At 40.3% G+C, this 23,101-nt stretch overlaps 1 protein-coding gene across 3 annotated transcripts in view; it reads right to left on the bottom strand.

The window, feature by feature from the left end:
- The window catches only part of LOC135522895 (lethal(3)malignant brain tumor-like protein 4), a 127,422-nt gene extending 104,764 nt beyond the window's left edge, over window positions 1-22,658 (bottom strand). The window contains exons 1-6 of one of the 3 annotated variants that reach the window (XM_064949575.1): window positions 22,572-22,658; window positions 7,593-7,699; window positions 6,651-6,748; window positions 3,079-3,133; window positions 2,727-2,815; window positions 375-479 (exon numbers count right to left, since the gene is read on the bottom strand). In XM_064949575.1, the coding sequence (XP_064805647.1) occupies window positions 375-479; window positions 2,727-2,815; window positions 3,079-3,133; window positions 6,651-6,731 (330 nt within the window). In that variant the 5' untranslated portion in view covers window positions 6,732-6,748; window positions 7,593-7,699; window positions 22,572-22,658. The remainder of the gene's footprint in view (window positions 1-374; window positions 480-2,726; window positions 2,816-3,078; window positions 3,134-6,650; window positions 6,749-7,592; window positions 7,700-22,571) is intronic. The other 2 variants (XM_064949577.1, XM_064949576.1) reach the window with 2 other exon arrangements.
- Window positions 22,659-23,101: the final 443 nt, after the last annotated feature.

Raw genomic sequence — 23,101 nt, 5'->3', positions numbered from 1 at the left:
GTATATTTGGAAAGTGGTCGATGTGATACGCAGATTCCAAGTGCTTAGGTAATGACTCATGACAATTTCAACACAAAAGGGATGGCATAAAAGGATAATTGAAAACACAAAACTACCAAGACCCTCATCAGTAACAGTTATGGACAAGAATTTCCCCCACCCACAACAGTGCTGGGAGAGCCCTTGGTGTGACACGCCCAGTGTGCTGGGAGAGCCCTTGGTGTGACACGCCCAGTGTGCTGGGAGAGCCCTTGGTGTGACACGCCCAGTGTGCTGGGAGAGCCCTTGGTGTGACACGCCCAGTGTGCTGGGAGAGCCCTTGGTGTGACACGCCCAGTGTGCTGGGAGAGCCCTCCCTCTACCCTGCAGCTCACCTCTGCCACAGACAGGACACAGAACATGGAGGGGTGGAGAGGGTCGATCCCCTCCAGCCTCATCCCAGCCTTGAAGCCACTTCTGCTCGAGGGGAACGACTGGGCCTGGGATGGAGGGAGAGAGAGAGAGGAAGATAAAGGGAGAGAGAGTGGGAGAACATAAGAATTAGAAAGTGTGAGGGAAACAGCAATGGACATACAGAGAGAAAAGTAAATGAGAGGAGGAAGGGAGAGAGAGAAAAAGTGAGAGACAATAAGCATATAGAGTATAGGACAGAGCAGAGCTAGCAAAAAAGGAGATAACGAAACGACCAACAGGAGACCAGGAGAATAAACCCAAATGTTGATAAATAAAACATCCTCACTAGAAAACCCAAACCTGTAGTAGGAAATATAACTCTAGAAAACCAAAACCCATCCTAGGAAATTTAACTCTAGAAAATCCAAACCTATACATTTACTATGAAACATAACATTATTGTGCTTCCATTTTCATGGAGGCTGAACCCCCACGCTCAAGTGTGTCGCGGCAGCGCAGTTGCTGTGGAAATGGGTGTTTGTGCCTCAGACGGAACAGATGTGCTGTCAAATCCCTTCATAGAAAAATTCATACAGTACGCTGCACCGAGTGTTTGTAGCAAAGGACTTAGTCCAGTGTAAATCATTGTTATGGAGAGAGATGGGGGAGGGGGGGGCATAGGCAACACTGGGGGGGGGAGGTTTTGATACTGTAAACATTTAAGGGTCTTATGGGTGAGGGGGCATAGGCAACACTGGGGGGGGGTCTTGATACTGTAAACATTTAAGGGTCTTAAGGAGAGAGATATGGGGGAGGGGGGGGCATAGGCAACACTGGGGGGGGGTCTTGATAATTTAAACATTTAAGGGTCAAGTCTCAAATCCTTGCTTAATCTACACTGCGGTCTAATAGTTGTGCTGTGTCCGTTCTCAAATTCACAGTCATTAGAAACAATGGCGACATCCTGGTGTCCACCACCACACACACCCACCCACCCACGTGCATGAGCACACACACAAAGTGTGATTTTCATCTATTTTGTAGGCCCTTGTCGACCCATTAGAAATAAGTCCTGCAGAAAAGCAGTAGGAACAATCTGTGATTTCTCCGCAGTTTTAGCACATGGTCCTCCCCCTCTCATCTGAAATCTGGCTGTGTGATCTACAACTCCAGCTACTGCGATACGGAAACTATTTCATCAAGGACAACTGGTTGCAATTTGCTTTGTTCTAAAATAAATAAAATAAAACATTAAATCACTTGGACATGAACAAAAGTATGTGGACACCTGCTCAGCCAAAATCTCAATTCAAAATCATAGGCATTAATATGGAGTTGGTCCCCCCCTTTGCTGCTATAACAGCCTCCACTCTTCTGGGAAGGCTTTCCACTAGATGTTGGAAAATTGCTGCAGGGACTTGCTTCCATTCAGCCATGAGAGCATTAATGAGGTCGGGCACTGATGTTGGGCGATGAGGCCTGGCTTGCAGTCGGCGTTCCAATTCATCCCTAAGGTGTTCGATGGGTTTGAGGTCAGGGCTCTGTGCAGGCCAGTCAAGTTCTTCCACACTGATCTCAATAAACCATTTCTTTATGGACCTCGCTTTGGGAATGGGAGCATTGTCATTCTGAAACAGCAAAGGGCCTTCCCCAAAGTATGTGGACACACATAAAAAAAAAAATGTGTTGCCGCAATGTTTCAAGCACAGAATCGTCTAGAATGTCATAATGCGTTTAGATTTCCCTAGCCCAAAACCATGTAAAACAGACCCAGACTATAATTTGTCCTCCGCCAAACTTTACAGTTGGCACTATGCATTGGGGCAGGTAGCGTTCTCCTGGCATCCACCAAACTCAGATTTTTCTGTCAAACTGCCAGATGGTGAAGCGTTTCCTTCTGCTTCGGAGTCTAATGGAGGCAAGCTTTACACCACTCCAGCCGATGCTTGGCTGAACTGGGGCTTATGTGCGGCTGCTCTGCATCTTTTGAAGGGGTGTCCACATACTTTTGTATATAGTGTACCTTTGCATAGTCCTGTAAATGATATACTGTACAGTAGATCTTAAAATCCTTCCTTTTAAATCTACAGACCATGTTTAACATAAAGCAGCTGGCTTATGGCCTTTAAATGCAAATCATAGCTTTGGTGGCCTGTATTCTAGTTTAGTAAATTACATCTCGGATTGAAAACAGACAAACATGGGGAACGACCTGGACATTTTCATTTTCTGCTGCAAAATGTTCCATTGTTACGGTGTGCCCTAATGTATAGGGCTCTCGTGTCAAGCTTTAGTAGTAGATAGACCTACTGGTTGATGAAGGTGATGCTTACCTCAGTGAACAGTCTGAGGGGAACTGCTATGGCCTTCTCCTCTCCCAGGTACTGATCCCACGACCAGGCCTTCTTCTTACCAATCACTGCTACCACACCACACTGAGTTACATCTCTACTTATGATAGCACAAGCCAGATTCCAGGACACACATCCTAGTCTAAAAACTTCACTCAATAGAGAATCCCTGTGTGTAAATATACATCAGTACTCCACAGTACACAGCATATGCCAGCCATTATCATTTGATATCACTTTAAACATACTTGGTGCATTCATATCAATAACCAGTTGTATTTTAGTATTCAGTTATGATCTGATTGTTGTTATTAGCAGCATTTCCAGAGTTTACCTTGTGTGCTGGTCACTTTGTTCTTCATTTTTGCTGGGTCCTCTTTTGGTCGCTCCTGAAATAACACAGTTGTTACAGGTATAGAAACTTCATTCGATCACTGTCGTCTTAATTTGATCACTCGGTTGTCACAGAGAATTTTCCTGTGCAACAACAAAAGTATTCTAAACTTTGCAATTTCAACTTAAAAAAGTGAGAAATGAATCCAAACTAAAAATGCATCAACCCATACAAAAATGTCCATTAATTATAATCTACATAATAATTCACATTTCCTGTTGCTGCAGGATTATTTTTCTGCTGTGAGAAACTGGGAAAATTAAGATAGGACATCTATAGTTGATGAAAGAAACTTGAGTAACACTTCACTACAAAAGGCCCAGTGCAGTCAAAAACGTGATTGTCCTGTGATTAAAATAGTATTCAGACCCCTTGACTTTTTCCACATTTTGTTATGTTACAGCCTTATTCTAATTGATTAATTAGTTTTTTTATAAATCATAAAAAATAAACTGAAATACACATTTACTTAAGTATTCAGACCCTTTACTCAGTACTTGGTTGAAGCACCTTTGGCAGTGATTACAGCATCGAGTCTTCCCGGGTATGATGTTACAAGCTTGGCACACCTGTATTAGGGGAGTTTCTTCAGTTTTTATTTTTTATTTTAAATATTTTATACATTGTAGAATAATAGTGAAGACATCAAAACTATGAAATAACACCTATGGAATCATGTAGTAACCAAAAAAAAAGTGTTAAACAAAACAAAATATATTTTATATTTGAGATTCTTCAAATAGCCACCCTTTGCCTTGACAGCTTTGCACACTCTTGGCATTTTTTAATACATTTGGAAAAATGTCATTATGGGGTGTTGTGTGTAGATAATTTTTTTTAAACAATTTAATCAATTTTAGAATAAGGCTGTAACGTAACAAAATGTGGAAAAAGTCAAGGGGTCTGAATACTTTCTGAAGGCACTCTATTACGCTGAATTGTAATGTTGAGTACATTGACCTCTGGTACCTTGGCATTAGGTTCCCAAAGCTGGGTTTGTATCTAAAAAGGTGAAAATAAATGAATCAGCTATTGAGGCAACCTGCCACTTTATATGAGATTAATTTCTGTTAATTTCAAAAAGAGACATGAATTTAGAACATAATTCTCCCGAGATGTCAATCACAATTTGAAATGTTGCAGGGTCACCCCCATCCCTGCCTCCAAATTACAGAAAAGCTGTTGCAATTTAGAATTTTCTTCAGAGGTGAAGAAGAGTAGCTGAGGATGAGGAGAAGAGCAGCTGCCAAAAAGCTTCCTCATGCCAGGTGACAGAAAAGGAAGAAGATCATTTTCTTCATCTGCTTACAAAGCAAGAGTTCTCACAGAGATAGCAAACACAGCATTGTAGTTGGGCTAGGTTCCTCTGGCAACATAGCTAGAACTGGCTTGCTTGATAGATGATTTCTAGTTAAAAAATAATCACATTTTCCCTGCCTATGGACAGACCCCAAACAATGTACTATAAGTTAGGATTTTGTAGTCTTTTGCTAGGTAGTTCCTGGACATTAACCTCTTACTCTCCATCTTGTGTGGAATTATTTCACTGACTTTCTGTCTCGGCATTATCCACAGGGTAACTGTCAACTTGAGTCTGAAAATGGACACTGGAGGTAAAGGAATCTGCGGTGTAAGTATCCATTTGATGTTCATGACCATTTGTCAACGACCTGATTAGGTCAGGGTGCATTGTAGCTAACCCTTACCCTAACCTGGTACGTCAATGCGCCTAACCTGCTACGTTAATTATCCTAACCTGACAATTTAGTTATCCTAACCTGTAATTTCCCTAACCGGTCATCGATGTAGGCAGAACCGTTGCTAACGTTGAAGCCCGGCCTCATAGGGTAGTCACACATTCACCCCTAATTCTTCACCTTGGGTGGATTTCTTTTCCCCCAAACATAGACTCTTTCACACTATCCTCAGGGTAACGGTTTACTTGTTTAAATACCTTATTTTCAAATACAGATAAGCGCACAGAGGTAATTCGTACATTATATTTTGTTTTTCAGATGTGACCTTCCAGTGACTTTTGGAGCACATAAAGGGAAACAATGCACATAAAGGGAAATAATTGCAGTACAATTACACTTCTGGCACATATAACACCATATATTATGAACTATATACATTTTAAAAAGTATTATTCATATGTACATATTGACCATAAATAATCATGCATACTGTTAAATATATTTACATCAAATGCATGTAAATATATGAATAGCACATGTATGTAAAATGCATACTACCACATATGGACAAGTAAGACGTCAAAAACATTCAAACATATTTAGAAATGGCCAAAATCAAATATGTAAATATATTTCTGAAATATCTGTCACATGAGTAGTACATGTATTTAGATATATTTATTTCAAATATTAGTACATGCAGTTGAAGTGAGAACTCTACATACACCTTAGCCAAATACATATAAACTCAGTTTCACAATTCCTAACACCTAATCCTAGTAAACATTTCCTGTCTTAGGTCAGTTAGGATCACCAATTTATTTTAAGAATGTGAAATGTCAGAATAATAGTAGAGAGAATGATTTATTTCAGATTTAATTTATTTCATCACATTCCCAGTGAGTCAGAAGTTAACATACACTCAATTAGTATTTGGTAGCAACACGCTTAAATTGTTTAACTTGGGTCAAATATTTTGGGTAGCCTTCCAGAACCTTCCCACAATAGGTTGGGTGAATTTTAGCCCATTCCTCCTGAAAGAGCTAGTGTAACTGAGTCAGGTTTGTAGGCCTCCTTGCTCGCACATGCTTTTTCAGTTCTGCCCACAAATTTTCAATAGGATTGAGGTCAGGGCTTTGTAATGGACACTCCAATACCTTGACTTTGTTGTCCTTAAGCCATTTTGCAACAACTTTAGAAGTATGCTTGGGGTCAATGTCCATTTGGAAGACCCATTTGTGACCAAGCTTTAACTTCCTGACTGATGTCTTGAGATGTTGCTTCAATATATCCACATAATTTTCCTCCTTCATGATGCCATCTATTTTGTGAAGTTCACCAGTGCCTCCTGCAGGAAAACACCCCCACAACATGATGCTGCCACCCCCGTGCCTCATGGTTGGGAGGGTGTTCTTCGGCTTGCAAGCTTCCCCCTTTTTCCTTCAAACATAACGATGGCCATTCCTTCTATTTTTTGTAAAGGCACAGTCAACTTAGTGTATGGAAACTTCTGACCCACTGGAATTGTGATAGATTACTTAAGTTATAATTGACTGTCTGTAAACAATTGTTTCGAAAAATGACTTGTGTCATGCACAAAGTAGATGTCCTAACAGACTTGCCAAAACTATAGTTTGTTAGCAAGAAATTTGTGGAGTGGTTGAAAAATGAGTTTTAATGACGCCAACCTAAGTGTATGTAAACTTCAGACTTCAACTGTATATGTATTTAAAATATATGTCAATATATCAGGCTTCTGTATGGCGTTAGGATATGATCAAGAGCTCAGGTTCGGTCGGGTCCAGGCCTACTCACTCTTAGACAATATTCCTCCACCACGCCTTTGCTGGAACTCACACTCAGTTTGATTTTCTTCCTGTCCTCTGCCTGCATCATTCGAGACAGGATCGACTCTACAACCACATAGGAAAAAAAGCAACATGAAAACACACACACACACACACAGGCCAACAGAATGCAAAAAAAATCTAATCAATTGCCATTTAAAATTGTGCATTACGTTAAGTTGAGACATCTCAATTTATTCCTACATGTAATTTTCCTTCTGAACAGAGTGAATGAAAAAGCCCCCCACATTCCTTCTATAAAAACATGAAAGCTCTCTGAAGTATCCCCCTTTCAAACAAAGCAGATTACATTCCTAGTCTTATGTGCACTTCAATTGTTCGCTTGAGATGTAAGCAGCTGGACCGCCTCATAGACTGTGGTAGGAGACAAAGGCGGAATGCCCCCCCCAAGTACAGTAACCCATGTGTATTGTGTATAGAGGACATGAATGCATCTCTTTCCCTGGTACATTATGTAAATTGATGTCTGATGGAATTTGGATTGGAGTTCCTGGTAAGAGATAGACAGATTCGCATGAAAGTCAAATGAAGTGAAATGGGGTCTGTGGTAGAGGGGGTGGCCGCCGCTGGAGGGGCCTGGAGAAGCAGCGACTGTGAGCCTTCCGAAGCAGATTAATGGATTGTACTTTAGTTACCTGGAAACAAAATGGATTCACTATATAACTGTAATACTTACTGCTCTAACACAAAATGGTCGCCCTCGGGCCTTGTCGCACTCTGACTAAAGATTATCTGTGTTGAAATATCAGGGCTACAGAGCAAAATAAATGACAGTGTAACCTTAACACACCGCAAAACGGACTGAAATCATCATTTTGACCATTGACCACTGCTACCCTACTGTTAAGTGAACTCTTTAGTGTTTCAGTGAACCTCCATAGTGACTCACCGTTTGGCCGAAGGACTGGGCAGAAGGAAATACCAATCAGGGACTCAGTCTCCCAGTTTCCATTCCAATCACATTCTATGTCTTCAGCAGATCTATTCGAGGCCTAGCTATAGACAAAACAAATAAAATAAACAATGGTTCAAAATGACAGCCAAACATGCCAGTCAATGACTGCAAATTATTTAACTGTGTTTACACAACAATTCATGTATGCATGTGCCATACTCTGAAAAGTTTAAATGAGATTTTTCTGTGTAAACAGCATCCCCAAAACCACCCAGATATTTAGTTTTACAAAACAGTTTGTTTATAAATTACAGCTTAAGTACTGCAATGAGGAATTGAGTGAATGGCTCTCATATTCTCCATATAAAAGATACTGCTTCTCAGGCAGTCAATATCACCCTCCATATTATATTAGGGGGGGGCCTATTAATTGGTAGAAGGTTTCCAGGAGGTGTGACAGAGAGGGGGAGGGGAGCCAGTGCTCGAGGTCCCTGAGGGTGAGTGGAGGTGGGGCTGGTCTGACTGCAGTCTGCAGGCCCTCTGATTAACTGAGTGGGGTGGCTGCAAAGACTCTGGGCATTAGGGATAGGCATTTGAAATTATTTCAGTATTATAAAAATATCAGATATCTGGATAGTCGAAATATGTGTTTTAAAAATACACTAAATGACCAAAATTATGTGGACATCACTCATCGAACATCACATTCCAAAATCAGTGGCATTAATATGGAGTTAATGTAACAGCCTCCACTCTTCTGGGAAGGCTTTCCACTAGATGTTGGAACAATGCTGCGGGGACAAGAGCATTAGTGAGGTGGAGCACTGATGTTGGGCGATTAGGCCTGGCTCGCAGTCGGCGCTCCAATTCATGCATAAGATGTTTTGATAGAGCCCTGACCTCAACCTCTCTGTGCAGGCCAGTCAAGTTCTTCCACACCGATCTCAACTAGCCATTTCTGTATGGACCTTGCACAGGGGCATTGTCATGCTGAAAACAGGTAAGGGCCTTCCCCCATACTGTTGCCATAAAGTTGGAAGCACAGAATCGTCTAGAATGTTGTATGCTGTAGCGTTTCCCTTCACTTGATCTAAGGGGCCTAGCCCGAACCATTATTCCTCCCCCATTAAAACTTTACAATTGGCACTATGCATTGAGGCAGGTAGCGTTCTCCTGGTATCCACCAAAACTGCCTGATGGCGATGCATGATTCATCCCTCCATAGAACACGTTTCCTCTGCTCCAGAGTCCAACGGCGGTAAGCTTTAAACCCCTCCAGCCAACGCTTAGGAATTGCTCATGGTGATCTTAGGTTTGTGTGCAGCTGCTCAGAAACCCATTTCATGAAGCTCCCGACAAACAGTTCTAGTGCTGGCGTTGCTTCCAGAGGCAGTTTGGAACTCGGTAGTGAGTGTTGCAACCGGGGACAGATGAATTTTACGTGCTTCAGCACTCTGCGGTCCCGTTCTGTGAGCTTGTGTGGCCTACCATTTGACGGCTGAGCCGTTGTTGCTCCTAGACATTTCCACAGTTGACAATGTTTGTCTATGGAGCTTGCATGGCTGTGTGCTAGATTGTATACACCTGTCAGCAATGGGTGCGGCTTAAATAGTCGAATCCACTAATTTGAAGGGGTGTCCTCATACAGTGAGGGAAAAAAGTATTTGATCCCCTGCTGATTTTGTACGTTTGACCACTGACAAAGAAATTATCATTTTTATCAAATTATATAAAACAATTTTGTAATCATGCTAGCACAACTGAAAAATTTGCGAGATCTTCGGTTTTTTGGTAATTTCTCACATGGAATAGCCTTCATTTGTCAGAACAAAAATAGACTGACGAGTTCAGAAGAATGGTCTTTGTTTCTGGCCATTTTGCGCCTGTAATCAAAACCACAAGTGCTGATGCTCCAGATACTAAACTAGTCAAAAGAAGGCCAGTTTTGTTGCTTCTTTAAATCAGAAGTTTTCAGTTGTGCTAACATAACTACAAAATTGTTTTTTTAATGATCAATTAGCCTTTTAAAATGATCAACTTGGATTATCTAACACAACGTGCCATTGGAACACAGGAGTGATGGTTGCTGATAATGGGCCTCTGTACGCCTATGTAAATATTCCATTTATTATTATTTTTTTTTAAAGTCTGCCGTTTCCAGCTACAATAGGCGGCAGGGTAGCCTAGTGGTTAGGGCGTTGGACTAGTAACCGAAAGGTTGCAAGTTCGAATCCCCAAGCTGACAAGGTACAAATCTGTAGTTCTGCCCCTGAACAGGCAGTTAACCCACTGTTCCTAGGCCGTCATTGAAAATAAGAATTTGTTCTTAACTGACTTGCCTAGTAAAAAAATACATTTATTTTTTTACAACATTAACAATGTCTACACTGTATTTCTGATCAATTTGATATTTTATTTGAAAAGGGGACCCCAAAAAAATGTGCTTTTCTTTCAAAAACAAGGACATTTCTAAATGACCACAAACTTTTGAACGGTAGTGTATATGAAACATCAATGGAGACTTGCTTGTGCTGGTGAACTGCACTGCTTGTTTCAGCAAAGGGGTGGGGGAGGGGCGAGAGATGAGCAGGAGCCAGTGTCTGCGAGTCTGTGTGTGTGTTGTTCCAAACTGTTTGGTTACTTCTCTGTATCTTTCCAAGGTTAAGTTTAGGCATTTATTACGAATGAACTCTGAATGGTTATGATAAGGGTTAAGGTTTGGGATAGGCTTAAGTCTTCCAAGTAATTGAATATTAAACATCCGTTTGGATATTCGAATAATCGCAGCACATGCCTACTGGGCATGGTGTAGAGCTGTGTGTCCTAACCCTCCCCTCCTTCACTGGGCTCCATTGATCGAATGGTTTCATTTGACAGTGAAAGAGTCACCAGGAGGTTTTTGATGTGTGTGTGTGCCGTACAGAAGATAGCAAAGAAGACCGGGTTTGTGGGAGTAAAGACAAAAGGGCTAAATCCTAACCTGTATGTGTGCATGTAAAGTACAGTAGGCCTAACTCTTCATGTAAATATTACACTGATGCCAATGGTAACTGTGTAAACATCTCATGATCGTGAGGCTTCATCCCATTGATGTCATAGTATGTCCTAAGACCTACAGTAAATAACGCCATTGAAGTGGTTGGTATGATGATATTGTGTGAGGCTGACAATGTGCAACAATGTAAACAGTCTTAAATAAGCACACCACTATAGCTGAAAAAATAACTACAATTTTCCAGCGATCTCCACTGCAGTTATCCAAAAAGACAATTACGCCCCAGCAAATACACACCAGGTCTTAGTAATGCAGCGCTAACTGTGTACCTGAATGGATGAATGCTGCCACCATGACGCGATGAAAGAGACCCAGCGATTAGGGGAGCTGGATTAGGGGCTTTGGATGCTGGAATTATTTTGCCGTGGACGAACATGCCTACTTTTTGAAGTAATTTGTTTGACAAATCGGATGAAAGTATCCTGAATGGTTGTGTTCATGACACATTAAATGTTAATAAATGTTCACATCTTTATTATTAGGCCCATAAAAATGTTTTGTGCAAGACTCCATTTACCTTGAGGGCTTTTACACCAACTTTCCCCCCACCCCAGAGACCCCTTCTTCACATTTGAAAAATGCCCCCGTCCCCTTTTTATTATTTTTTTAATGAGCCTATATTAAATAAGGCACCAAAATCTTGATTTTGTTTAATTTGAGAGACCTAGAAAAATGCTGGTTTTGATGCTCATTTTCTGCAAGTTTAACAAAACTCATGTAATCTTTTAGGTAGCCTACCAAATGTATTATAATTTATATGAACCCTCATTTCATTACACATATTCTCTTTTACAGAAAGTGAATAGATCAATTGATAGCAACAGAGACACACATTGTATAATATTACTTCCCAAGCAAATACTCCTAGACTTTAGAAGGCAGTAGCTCAGCTTTTGAATGTCAGAGACAAATCAAAGATAGGTGCCACTCTAGCAGATGGGGGAGTACAGTGAGTGACAAAGGGAGCAGGGAGGTAGAGACAGCAACTAACCAAGCCGACTCGCACTATAGTAGACTAATAGCTGCCAAAGCTAGGTTATTCATCATCCAATGATTACGTAGCACTTGTCTTGACTGCATCAACCGGGAGAAGCTAGTTAAGATACTTGGCTATCATCGTTAGCTAACTAGGCTAATTGAGGCTGCATGCACTTTCTCATCCTACAGTTACAAATAACAACAACTTAATTCAGAAATATTAAGCAGCAGCCTAACTGTTGGCTCATGGTCGTTGTAGCCTATCCTTCTCCTTTAACTGTAAAATCTGTCATTTTAATTCCATCTTCCATTGATTAGATATCTCATAACTTCTGCCACACACGGAGGCTCTATGACTGCAGTCTATTACCGCTTTGATAACCGATGATTGGCCAAAAACAAGCTACACGTGGCGCGCTCCACTCTCTTTACTGCAAGCAGTCGCATTCGGATCTGTAAGGGCCCTTCTGGACAAGTCAATTAAAATAACACAAACCCGAGACAAGTGGCTGATCCGACCCAGACCTGTGACTCGAGTATTCGGTTACAGGTGGTTCCGTGAAGGTCACAAATGAGCGCTGTTACACACCCATGCATGAATCTAAGAAAAGTTAATAGCGGGCCGTGCATGGGCAAATAACAGCATGCATCATTCTCCAGACAGAAAGGTGTGCGAGAGAATTTGATAGCAAATCCAATTTTGAAAAGTTTACTAATTTATTTAAAAAAATTAAAAAACAGAAATACCTTAATTTCACATAAGAATTCAGAGCCTTTACTATGAGACTCAAAATTGAGCTCAGGTGCATCCTGTTTCCATTGGTCATCTTTGAGATGTTTCTACAACATGACTGGACTCCACCTGTGGTAAATTCAATTGTTTGGACATGATTTGGAAAGTCACCTGTCTATATAAAAAGGTCCCACAGTTGACAGTGCATGTCAGAGCAAAAACTAAGCCATGAGGTCGAAGGAATTGTCCGTGTCGAGGCCCAGATCTGGGGAAGCGTACCAAAACATTTCTGCAGCATTGAACGTCTCCAAGTACACAGTGGCCTCCATCATTCTTAAATGGAAGAAGGTTGGAACCACCGAGACTCTTCCTGAGCAATTGGGGGAGAAGGGCCTTTGTCAGGGAGGTGACCAAGAAATTGATGGTCACTCTGACAGAGCTCCAGAGTTCCTCTGTGGAGATGGGAGAACCTTCCAGAAGGACAACCATCTCTGCAGCACTCCACCAAATCAGGACTTTATGGTAGAGTGGCCAGACACTCCTCAGTAAAAAGGTACATGACAGCCCGCTTGGAGTTTGCCAAAAGGCACCTAAAGGACTCTCAGACTACGAGAAACAAGATTCTCTGGTCTGATGAAACCAAGATTAAACTCTTTGGCCTGAATGCCAAGCATCACGTCTGGAGGAAACCTGGCACCATCCCTACGGTGAAGCATGGTGGAGGCAGCATCATGCTGTCGGGGTGGTTTTCAGCAGCAGGGACTGGGGTCTAGTCAGGATAGAGACAAAGATGAACGGAGTAAAATACATAGAAATCCTTGAAAGCCTGCTCCAGAGCACTCAGAACCTCAAACTGGGACAAAGGATCACCTTCCAACAGGAAGCACACAGTCAAGACAAACAAGCTTGTAGCATCATACCAAAGAAGACTCATTGCTGATAAAGGTGTGTCAACAAAAGTACTGAGTAAAGAGTCTGAATACTTATGTAAATGTGATATTTCTGTTGGTAATAAATTAGCAAACATTTCTAAAGACATCTTTTTGCTTCGTCATTATGGTGTGTGGCTTGATGAGATTTCTTTTTTTTCATACATTTTAGAATAATGCTGTAACCTAACAAAATGTGGAAAAAGTCAAGGGGTCGGAATACTTTCAGAAGGCTGATAATGTAAAACTTTAAATGTCTTCACAGGGCCTCCGGGTTTAGCAGAAGTCTACACGTGAGTTGCAGCGATGAGACAAGACTAACTACTACCAATTGGATACCACGAAATTGGGGAGAAAAAAAGGGGTAAAAAAATATATAAATGAAACAATGTCTTCATTTTGAAACCATTGAGAGTGCAATGTTTACCGTTCATGTCGACTGTTTTTTTCTCACTTTTCTTTATTTCACTTGCTTTTGCAATCTAAAACACATTTCCCATGCCAATAAAGCCCTTTGAATTAAACTGAGAAAGAGACAGAGGATAACATGGTACTCAGCTGCAGGACATGTGCTTATTTACCCACTACATGCTTTTAAAGTAAAGGGAGTCATTATATGTTAAATTGAAAAAAATCCAACAGGTTTTTTTCTAGAACTGAAAGTGGTTGCCATTTTCATACCTCCACAATAAATCAGTACAAGACATCTCCATCATGAGCCTGGCTCCTTTATGTCGCTTTTGAATGACAAGAAATTGAAATATCTGACACACAGAGGCAGGCCTGTTTGTGTTCACAATAACAGAGCTCGCTAAGAGAATCCAATAAACACTGCATAAAAACACCATTCACATTATAATGGAGACTCCACAAACATGTTCAGTAGAGGGGAAAAAGGAAGAGAGAGAGATAGACAGCAGTGACATATGCTCATGGTGAGCCAACACTTTCGGGGGAATTCTTGGCAAAAGGAGGGAATTGAGTCGGTCCTTTCGCAACATTTCCTGATCTCTTCACAACATTATGAACATTTTATGTTCTGCCTGTTATAGCTAGAATCTTTAATTGCTACATACATTTAAATGATAAATTAATGAAAAAAGAATTTATTTTGAAAGAATATAACTTGCAAATGTCTCATGAGCCTAGTTCAACAGTAAACAATGTAAACAAACACTGTGTAGCCTCAAAACATAATTAAACTATAATTGTTATATCATGGATGGTCAGTCCTTGCGTCCATATCGTTGTCTATGAATTAGAGTGGTTACATTTCTCCAGACCCATCCTTCATCTTTTTACAAAAACAGAAGTAAGGCTTGGTGCCTGAATGCACGGCGTTTGTAGCCAATAAGAGCTTTTCACCCTACAGCTAAACTCTCACTTTGTCAGAGCAGCTGGGCTCAGTCTCTCTATATGTGCTCTGACAATGAAGAGCAAAACAAAAGTCACTGTTCAACCGCCTGCGGGACAAAAAAAAAGACCAATTGTAATCTGTCCTAATCTGACTGATGGCCAAGGCCTCTGCGTAGTCTGCCATCAGGGTGACATATCTCTGAGACATCTATAATTGCTCACTAAATTCATCTGGGTTGTGACGACTGCTCCAGGTGGATCCCCAATTATCTCCTGTGCCATCTGAGAACACACCCACACCTGATAGTTTGGGGATTAACACAACAGATAGAGAGTTACAGAACACTTATTCTCTGTTCTATTATTTACCTGACAGAGAAGTGTCATCGCTGGCACATTAAAACCTAGGCTGAATTCAAATATACGGGTATTATTATGTGATGATGTCAAGTGTCAAATGGAGCCTGGTAACTACATACGGTCTGAAGAACAAACAAAAAAAGGGGGGAAAATTCAAAGTCCTTCACCAAAGCGAGGGAAGGGGAATTCATACAACCACACGTCTCTTCATACTAGACACAGTTGGGTTGCGTCAAACCTTTTTTCAATAAACTCCTGTGGAAATTCCTCTAACTCACATCTTTTCCCCATTTAAAATGTAATTACTATCCATTTGCAATGCAAGGAACAAAATGTCTAAAGCAGTGGAAGAAGACCAGAACAACCATTTTTTACTGATTTTTATAGGATTAAAACACATATCTCCTATGGCTCCAACTGCTCCATCCTTCATTTTGATTTGAGGATTATCAGTGAACCCAATTGTTTTTATCTACGACAGTGTACAAACACTAACGCATGAGGGAACTTTGGCTAAGAGTTTTTGCAGCTTTAGTTGCAGCAATGTGGTATGTTAAGGGACTAGGGACCACACACTCCCGCCAACACAGCATGAGGTTTCACAAATTCACACATTTTTTCGTGACTTAGCAAATACCCACGTTGCTTCAACACAACAAAAGGGGACAGAGGCTGGAGAGCATAGAGGGTCATGGTGAGTCGGAGGATGTCTATTACACCCTGGGTGTTCGCATTTCATATAAACAAGCTTAAAGGAAACACAGCAAACTGGGATTGGGAATTGCCTATCGGAAAAGCTGGGCAAGTGATGATTAGCACAACGACAAGTTGTGACAAAACGTGCCCTCTAATTGGGTTTCCAACAAAGAATGACTACAGGGTACGTCCTGTTCTATTGCAAAGGGAAAAAGGCCATTTGTTCTCAAAGCTAAACAATGCTTCCAGATTGCATGCTGGTGGCACTCTCAATATAACCTTCAAGTCTAGTAAACTGGCTCCTGAATCAAAGTATGCTTGATCAATAGGAGCTCTGAAGCTGGTGAGAAGAACATAACACAAACACATTCAAATTCTATTGAAACGAGACAGTTTTTTTTTTTTTTAGCAATCTGCTTTGTCAATGCCACATAAGCTTATAGCACAGTAGAAAATAATGTCACCATGTTATCATATAGGCTCCGTCAAAGTGCATATATGATGAGAATAGATATTATATATGCACAATTACACTCAAGATTTGGCTCTCTCAGTACACTATAAATATGTTCAAAATGATCCTGAAACCAGTTTGTACCTCATCTAGCTTTCTTTGATGTCAGACCAGCCTTGACCCTGACTAAGACACCAGCAATAACTCAATTCGATGTCAAGTCATAATGAGCAGGTCCAATATCTGACAAAGCATGGTATCCATGAATGAAAAACACATTCAATTAATATACATCATGTCGCTCTTATTCATCGAATTTCTGTGATATTTCCAATCATCAGGTTTCATGGCTTGAGACAAGAGAAGAGATAGATTTTTAAGATTCCTACAACATGTCTGCTGTTTTTTGTTTTTTTAAATGGATCTTGATCAATTGATAACTTGACAACATCTGTTATCATTTTGCATATTGAGGCCATTAAAACTGAAAGTCAATCACTCTCTTAGATAATACCTTAGTGTTTAATTCATAACCAGAGAATGTTTTTCTATTTCAGTTTTAAAATCACATTTCCAACTACAGTGTATCTAAGCTACCCGTTTCATTGAGATAAAATATCACAGATTTAATGCAGGGATTTGACTGAAACGATAAACGTGTGTCACATAACTAGTAATGACTGGTTGTTATAAGCGAAGGCTATATGCAGAATTCAAAGTGACAGTGTTTCTTTCCGATTGAGGCATGGACTTTCATGTTGCTGAAATGGCAGTGTGCCCCCGATCTGTGACTTGCTTTCCTCCTATTGAAATCTAAAACAATGGACAACTTGCGCCATGTCAAAAATGTACATAGAGTTTTTTGTCCTTTAAAAGTTGCAGCGTACTGCGGCGCAGCTTGCATGGTGCCGCAGAATTCTATGGCACGTTATTTAAGTGTGAACCACTGGTACCATTAATGCTAGTTAGTGCTAGTTTGACCACCAAAGGGCATCTTTGAAAAGCATTTGATAGCCTTCAATAATTGCGGTACTAGAGAATTTAAAACCTTTTTTTGTAAGAACATAGTATATGGGACTGATATTTAAGAAATTTTGCTTATTCTGATTAATACTATGGTGTTTATATTCAAAAGAAAAACCCTCTGGGTTTCCATTAAGATGGAACGGAAAATATAGCACTGTACAATGTGATGGTCGGGGGTAGGCTACAGTACTTTGCTATTTAGCTAAAGAATCCCTGTGTCGTGCGGGCACACGGGAGACCGGGGTTCAATTCCCCGACGGGGAGGAAGTAGTAGGTTGTCCTTATAAATAAGAATATGTTCTTAACTGACTTGCCTAGTTAAATAAAGGTTATACTAAGTGCATGACATGTCTACACCCTAATTGTAGTCTAACCAATACCCAAACGGAGATTAAATGAAAATCTCATTGATTTATCAAGACCAGTCCCCATGCTTCTCTTAGAGCAAGGCAAAACAGTGATAAAATAGTTGTAGGCTTTTGCTTCAAATCCTATTGCTTCTACCTTCAATACGCTACACCACTTTTAACAGCACATTACTCAACACTAGTGAGAATCATGTCGCCTATGTTAGGCCTACAGTATATCGAAAAATATGACTCTCTGCCAATAATTACATATAGAGGACTCTAAATTAAAACCAAAAGCCACCTCATGGGTCTCCCGGTGGCGGCCGGCACGGGTATTGAACCTGCATCTGCAACAATGCATTTTGCACTGCGGGAGCCCCCATCCACTCCGGAGCCCCCATCTACAAAGTATCAAAATGCAGAGAGGTGTTGGTAAAGGTATATTGTCCTATTATAATACTGTACATGGTGTCCAGGTCAGGATAACCAAAACATTACTTTATTAAAGACTATCAGAAAGAATGTTGGTACTTCTTTATTCTGATCCAAAGCCATGAATGAGTGTGTCACTCAGCTTTATGTAGGTGCCGGCTATACAGCTGTGCCATCAACTTGATAATGTATAAAGATATTTTAGGTTATTTCATTTTTAAAAAAACTCAAGTGAGCGATTGTAATTTGAAAAGGCCAAAATAAGTTTGGTAAAGGACAAAAAATGTATTTCTGTTTTTAGAAGGAGAGGAACACTGGGCCAATTGTGCGCCGCCCTATGGGACTCCCATCATGATTGGATGTGAAACATAAAAATACTTTTTGTGGTATTATTCATTTGTCTTTTCTGGTGGGTTAAACTGAAATTGCAACCAATGACAGCCGGTTGTGATACAGCCAACCAAACATAGAAATACATTTGACTATAGAATTCTCCCCCAACCTCCTTCTAGGCAAGTCTATTGTCCAGCTGCCTGCTAATAGCCATGTTGGCGCAGTACAACATGACCGTGTGTGTTTGAAAGAGTATTTTCCAGTAAGAAACCATTTGTTTCCCTTCATTGGACTAATTTGTCCAAATATTTCTGTAATTCAGTGATATTTATTCCCATAGTAATTCACTATTCACTACGATAAACGGGAATCCCACCATTACCCCTGGTGAAACAAAACCGCAACTCTTCAGTGAAGAGCACTTTTTGCCAGTCCTGTCCGGTCCAGCAACGGTGGGTTTGTGCCCATAGGCAATGTTGTTGCCGGTGATGCCTGGTGAGGACCTGCCTTACAACAGGCCTACAAGCCCTCAGTCCAGCCTCTCTCAGCCTATTACGAACAGTCTGAGCATTGGTGGAGGGATAGTGCGTTCCTGGTGTAACTTGGGCAGTTGTTGTTGCCATCCTGTACCTGTCCCGCAGGTGTGATATTCGGATGTACCGATCCTGTGCAGGTGTTGTTATACGTGGTCTGCCACTGCGAGGAGGATCAGCTGTCTGTCCTGTCTCCCTGTAGTGCTGTCTTAGGCGTCTCACAGTACGGATATTGAAATTTATTTCCCTGGCCACATCTGCAGTCCTCATGCCTCCTTGCAGCATGCCTAAGGCATGTTCACGCAGATGAGCAGGGACCCTGGGCATCTTTCATTTTGTGTTTTTCAGAGTCAGTAGAAAGGCCTCTTTAGTGTCCTACGTTTTCATAACTGTGACCTTAATTGCCTACCATCTGTAAGCTGTTAGTGTCTTAATGACCATTCCACAGGTACATGTTCATTAACTGTTTATGGTTCATTGAACAAGCATGGGAAACAGTGTTTAAACCCTTTACAATGAAGATCTGTGAAGTTATTTGGATTTTTACTAATTATATTTGAAAGACAGGGTCCTGAAAAAGAGACGTTTCTTTTTTTGCCTAGTTTATATTATTAACCCTGTTATTAGCAGGGCAATATATCTGTGAGAATAGGGGGGCATTTATATAGTTCTAAATTAATAATAAATCACTGTTTTAAAAAACACATTTTTGAGATGATTTTGTCTTCAAATAATGTAAGATTAGCGAGAAAGGGGCCATTCTTGAACATGGGGTGAGACATTGTTACTAATTTGTAAATAAAGCTAGTTTATTATTTAGAATGATTTCTTTCCGTTTTTAGAGAGGGAAACCAAAAACATTCAGTCATCTCATGGGTCTCCCAGTCGAGGCCGGCATGGGTATTGAATCAGCATCTGTAGCAATACTGCTATGCAGTATCTTAGACTGTGGCACCACTCAGGCGCTGTACAACTTGACCGGTCGGGAGTAGCCTACACTACTACAGTAAGAGCAAAATAAAATAATAATAACCTTAGTGTAACAACAGTTTTAGTAAGTAATACTGAAGTCGTGCACAATTTTCAGTTTCTATTTAGGTTTGTCGCCCATTCATTGTCAGAGACACAGTAGGACCCAAAAGCATAATCAGTGCTCTAACTCCCCCTTGTGGTGGTCTGGAGTGACGAAGTGGTGACGCAGGGTACCGTACTGAACCACACATTATCTCTAAGTCCCGCAGCATAATCGTAAAACTCTCAGTGGAGCAAACGCTTTACGCAAAGAATTACAAACCATTCAACATTGTTAAAAACGAACACGATACAACTAAAACTATACACTTAAAACAGACGAGGTCACTGAAATGTTTTGTGAAGAGCGAAACCCAAGCCAGGACTGCAATACTGAAGTAATTAAGTTAAAAAGATGATATTCATGATAGAAACCACTGTCAAACTTAAGGGGATAGATAAACAAGTCTTACAACACATTATAACTGCATCGTATTGCATTTTACCTGCAGATTTTAAGAGAAGTGTAACAGCATTGTTTTGAATGCTTTACAGTCAGTAGAATATGTCAAATGACAGTACAAAATGTCTCTCTTAACCGGACTGTAGACTATACAATGTGCAAGCCAACTGTAAAGACCAATAGTTGACTTCTGATATCAAATGTTCATGAAAATAGATAAAACCTACGCTCAGTTTCCAAATAACCCCTCATCCATCAGCAATAAGCATTTACCATTCAGAAAGGGGGGGAGTGTTCCCTTCACTCATATCACATGACATGTTCACATCCAAGTCCAAGTTCAAAAACACTTCAACAGATTACAAACTGACGCTTTACAGTTCGGGACAATGATATCAGGTCTCCACCAATCTCCTTATAATGTAAGATGACATACCGGCTTCACTTGACAGCAGAAGCAAAATGGAAAAACGTAGCAATGACTTTACCAAGCCAGTGCAACATTCTCTATAATAGAGATATTTAAGGCACAGCGTAGATTAGAATATGGTTCCACGCATGAGGCAATAAAAGTCACAGTTTAGCCAATTTGTTATCGTTGAATAGGTTCTTCCACTGGTACACAAACTGAAGAGGCTTCTCAAGCCAAAACACTTTATTCATGTTTTATCTGTGCGCTACAACAGGAAGTGGTATGTGGCAGCTATATTGCGGCGTGAAAAGCAGAAAGCATATGAACTACTTCCCGACACTGGCATCAAAATAAACACCTCAACAATATAACCTATAATCTGACTTTTTGACAATCACAAGACAAGATACAACATCAGTCACCTTCAAAGCAAATGGAAATTAAATATTGAATAGAAGTAATTCAATATATAACAGCAGCAAGTCCATGTTGTTGCTGTGATGATATAGAACAGGGTTATTCAACTCCTACCCTACGAAGTCCAGAGCCTGCTGGTTTTCTGGTCTACCTTATAATTAATTGCACCCACCTGATGTTCCAGGTTTAAATCAGTCCCTGATTAGAGGGGAACAATGAAAAAAAATGCAGTGGGACTGGCTTAGAGGTCCAGTTGAGTTTGAGGGCTCTATGAAATATTACACATTAATGTCTATTTTCTTAGAAATAGAACTAACGAGTAGTGTTTCACTAAGTAATAATAATTGAATGACCAGAGAACTAAAAGGGGGAAAACCTGTTTGACAAAGCAACAATACATTGTTTAAGGCAGCCCCCGCACCTCTCTGATTCAGAAGGGTTAAATGCTTTACCACACACTGATGAGGAATCCCCTTTTCCTTGTTTGTGAGAAAGGGTTGAGTCTTCTGGGGGTGTGTCTGCTGCTATTTTAGTTTAAGCATATGTATTCTTATTTTGTTATTTTAGTGAAGTTTGACTGTGGTAACGTTTTACTGCATTACAGTCATACAAACAAGTTAGAATAAGAACACCATTTATTAATTATTAAGAATCAGATATTATTTTATATTCTGGATATTTTGTGTTTCAGTGACATTTAGAAAACACGAAACAAGTTGCCATTTAGGCCTAAGGTTTTATAAACAAAATATGAGAAGCTTTATAGGCTACACCTGGTCAGTTCAAATAAACAGAAAATGATTGTTGTTAAACACAATGTCGAGGTAATCTAAATGTTAAAACCACTTTGTAAGGTGCCAAGATGAAACTGAAACTCCAGCCAACTAGAAAACAGGTTGAAAGAGAAAACAGTTCTGAAGTCAAGGAAATAAAAACAATGTAGCGAAGCTTCATCAAACAACTTCTTACCATTGTTTACATGTCTCCTCGCACAAGGACAGATGCAACTCATCACGTAGCTACCAAAAACGCTAACGTGCAGAGGAAACATTTCCGAGAACAGTCAGAAAATTATAGTTTCACTTAGCTTGACTGCCATGCTACGCATTGTGTTTACACTATCTCGTATCACTTGTTTGGAAAATGTTTCAGCAATAAATTGACGAATACATAGACATAGTTGATTTTACTTAATTTAGTGGGTCAGTAGTTGACTGAAGGGGCATATTATATGTTCGTTTGCTTAATAGGAGAAAACATGAGAGATTAGCGCGAGAATAGCCATCTCAACACATCTGAAAACGATGGGAAAACCCGACACGCCATTCGAATAGTTTTCGTCCTACAAAATGCAGCTCTTCCATAGTGTGCTTGGTCATATTTTAAAAACAAAGTACAGTAACCCAGCGGTTGTATGAAATTATGAATTCCTTACCAACACGGCTGTCGTTTTGCCCCTCAATGTTGTGACAGGAGGAATAGGGTTCTCTCGCTGCGGTTGTGCGCATGCTCTCGAACAGCCCTCTACTGGAAGACTCATAACTAAATATTGGATGGCGATTGAACAGGTGTGAAATATGGTGGCTGGGCAGACGATAAGGAAAAGGTGGGCTACAAGACAAGGATTGTATAACATTCCATACTTTCTTGTAAATATAATTGGATATTAATTATAAAATACTAACCTACTGTCAACAAATCAATAAAAAATTGACAATTTCATGTAATGGAATTGAATTTCATGCAATCCTGAAATTCCTAACATTTTTAGCAGAGTGGTCTATACATTACACCCGAGTTAAGAATAGAATAGACAGAGTTAGAATAAACATATTCCATATAAATGGTGAGGAATTTCACGGAATTCCTATTACTCAAATTTTACTCAGATTTTTAAATTTGGCCTCTCTTCGGCTTCCTCTTATTTCAATTCAAACTTGAACTATTGAATCTATTCCTGGACAC

Source organism: Oncorhynchus masou, chromosome 30, assembly GCF_036934945.1.
Source record: "Oncorhynchus masou masou isolate Uvic2021 chromosome 30, UVic_Omas_1.1, whole genome shotgun sequence".
Taxonomy (NCBI): Eukaryota; Metazoa; Chordata; class Actinopteri; order Salmoniformes; family Salmonidae; genus Oncorhynchus; species Oncorhynchus masou.
Note: the sequence above shows the minus strand (reverse complement) of the source record. Positions and strands in the feature narration are given on the sequence as shown.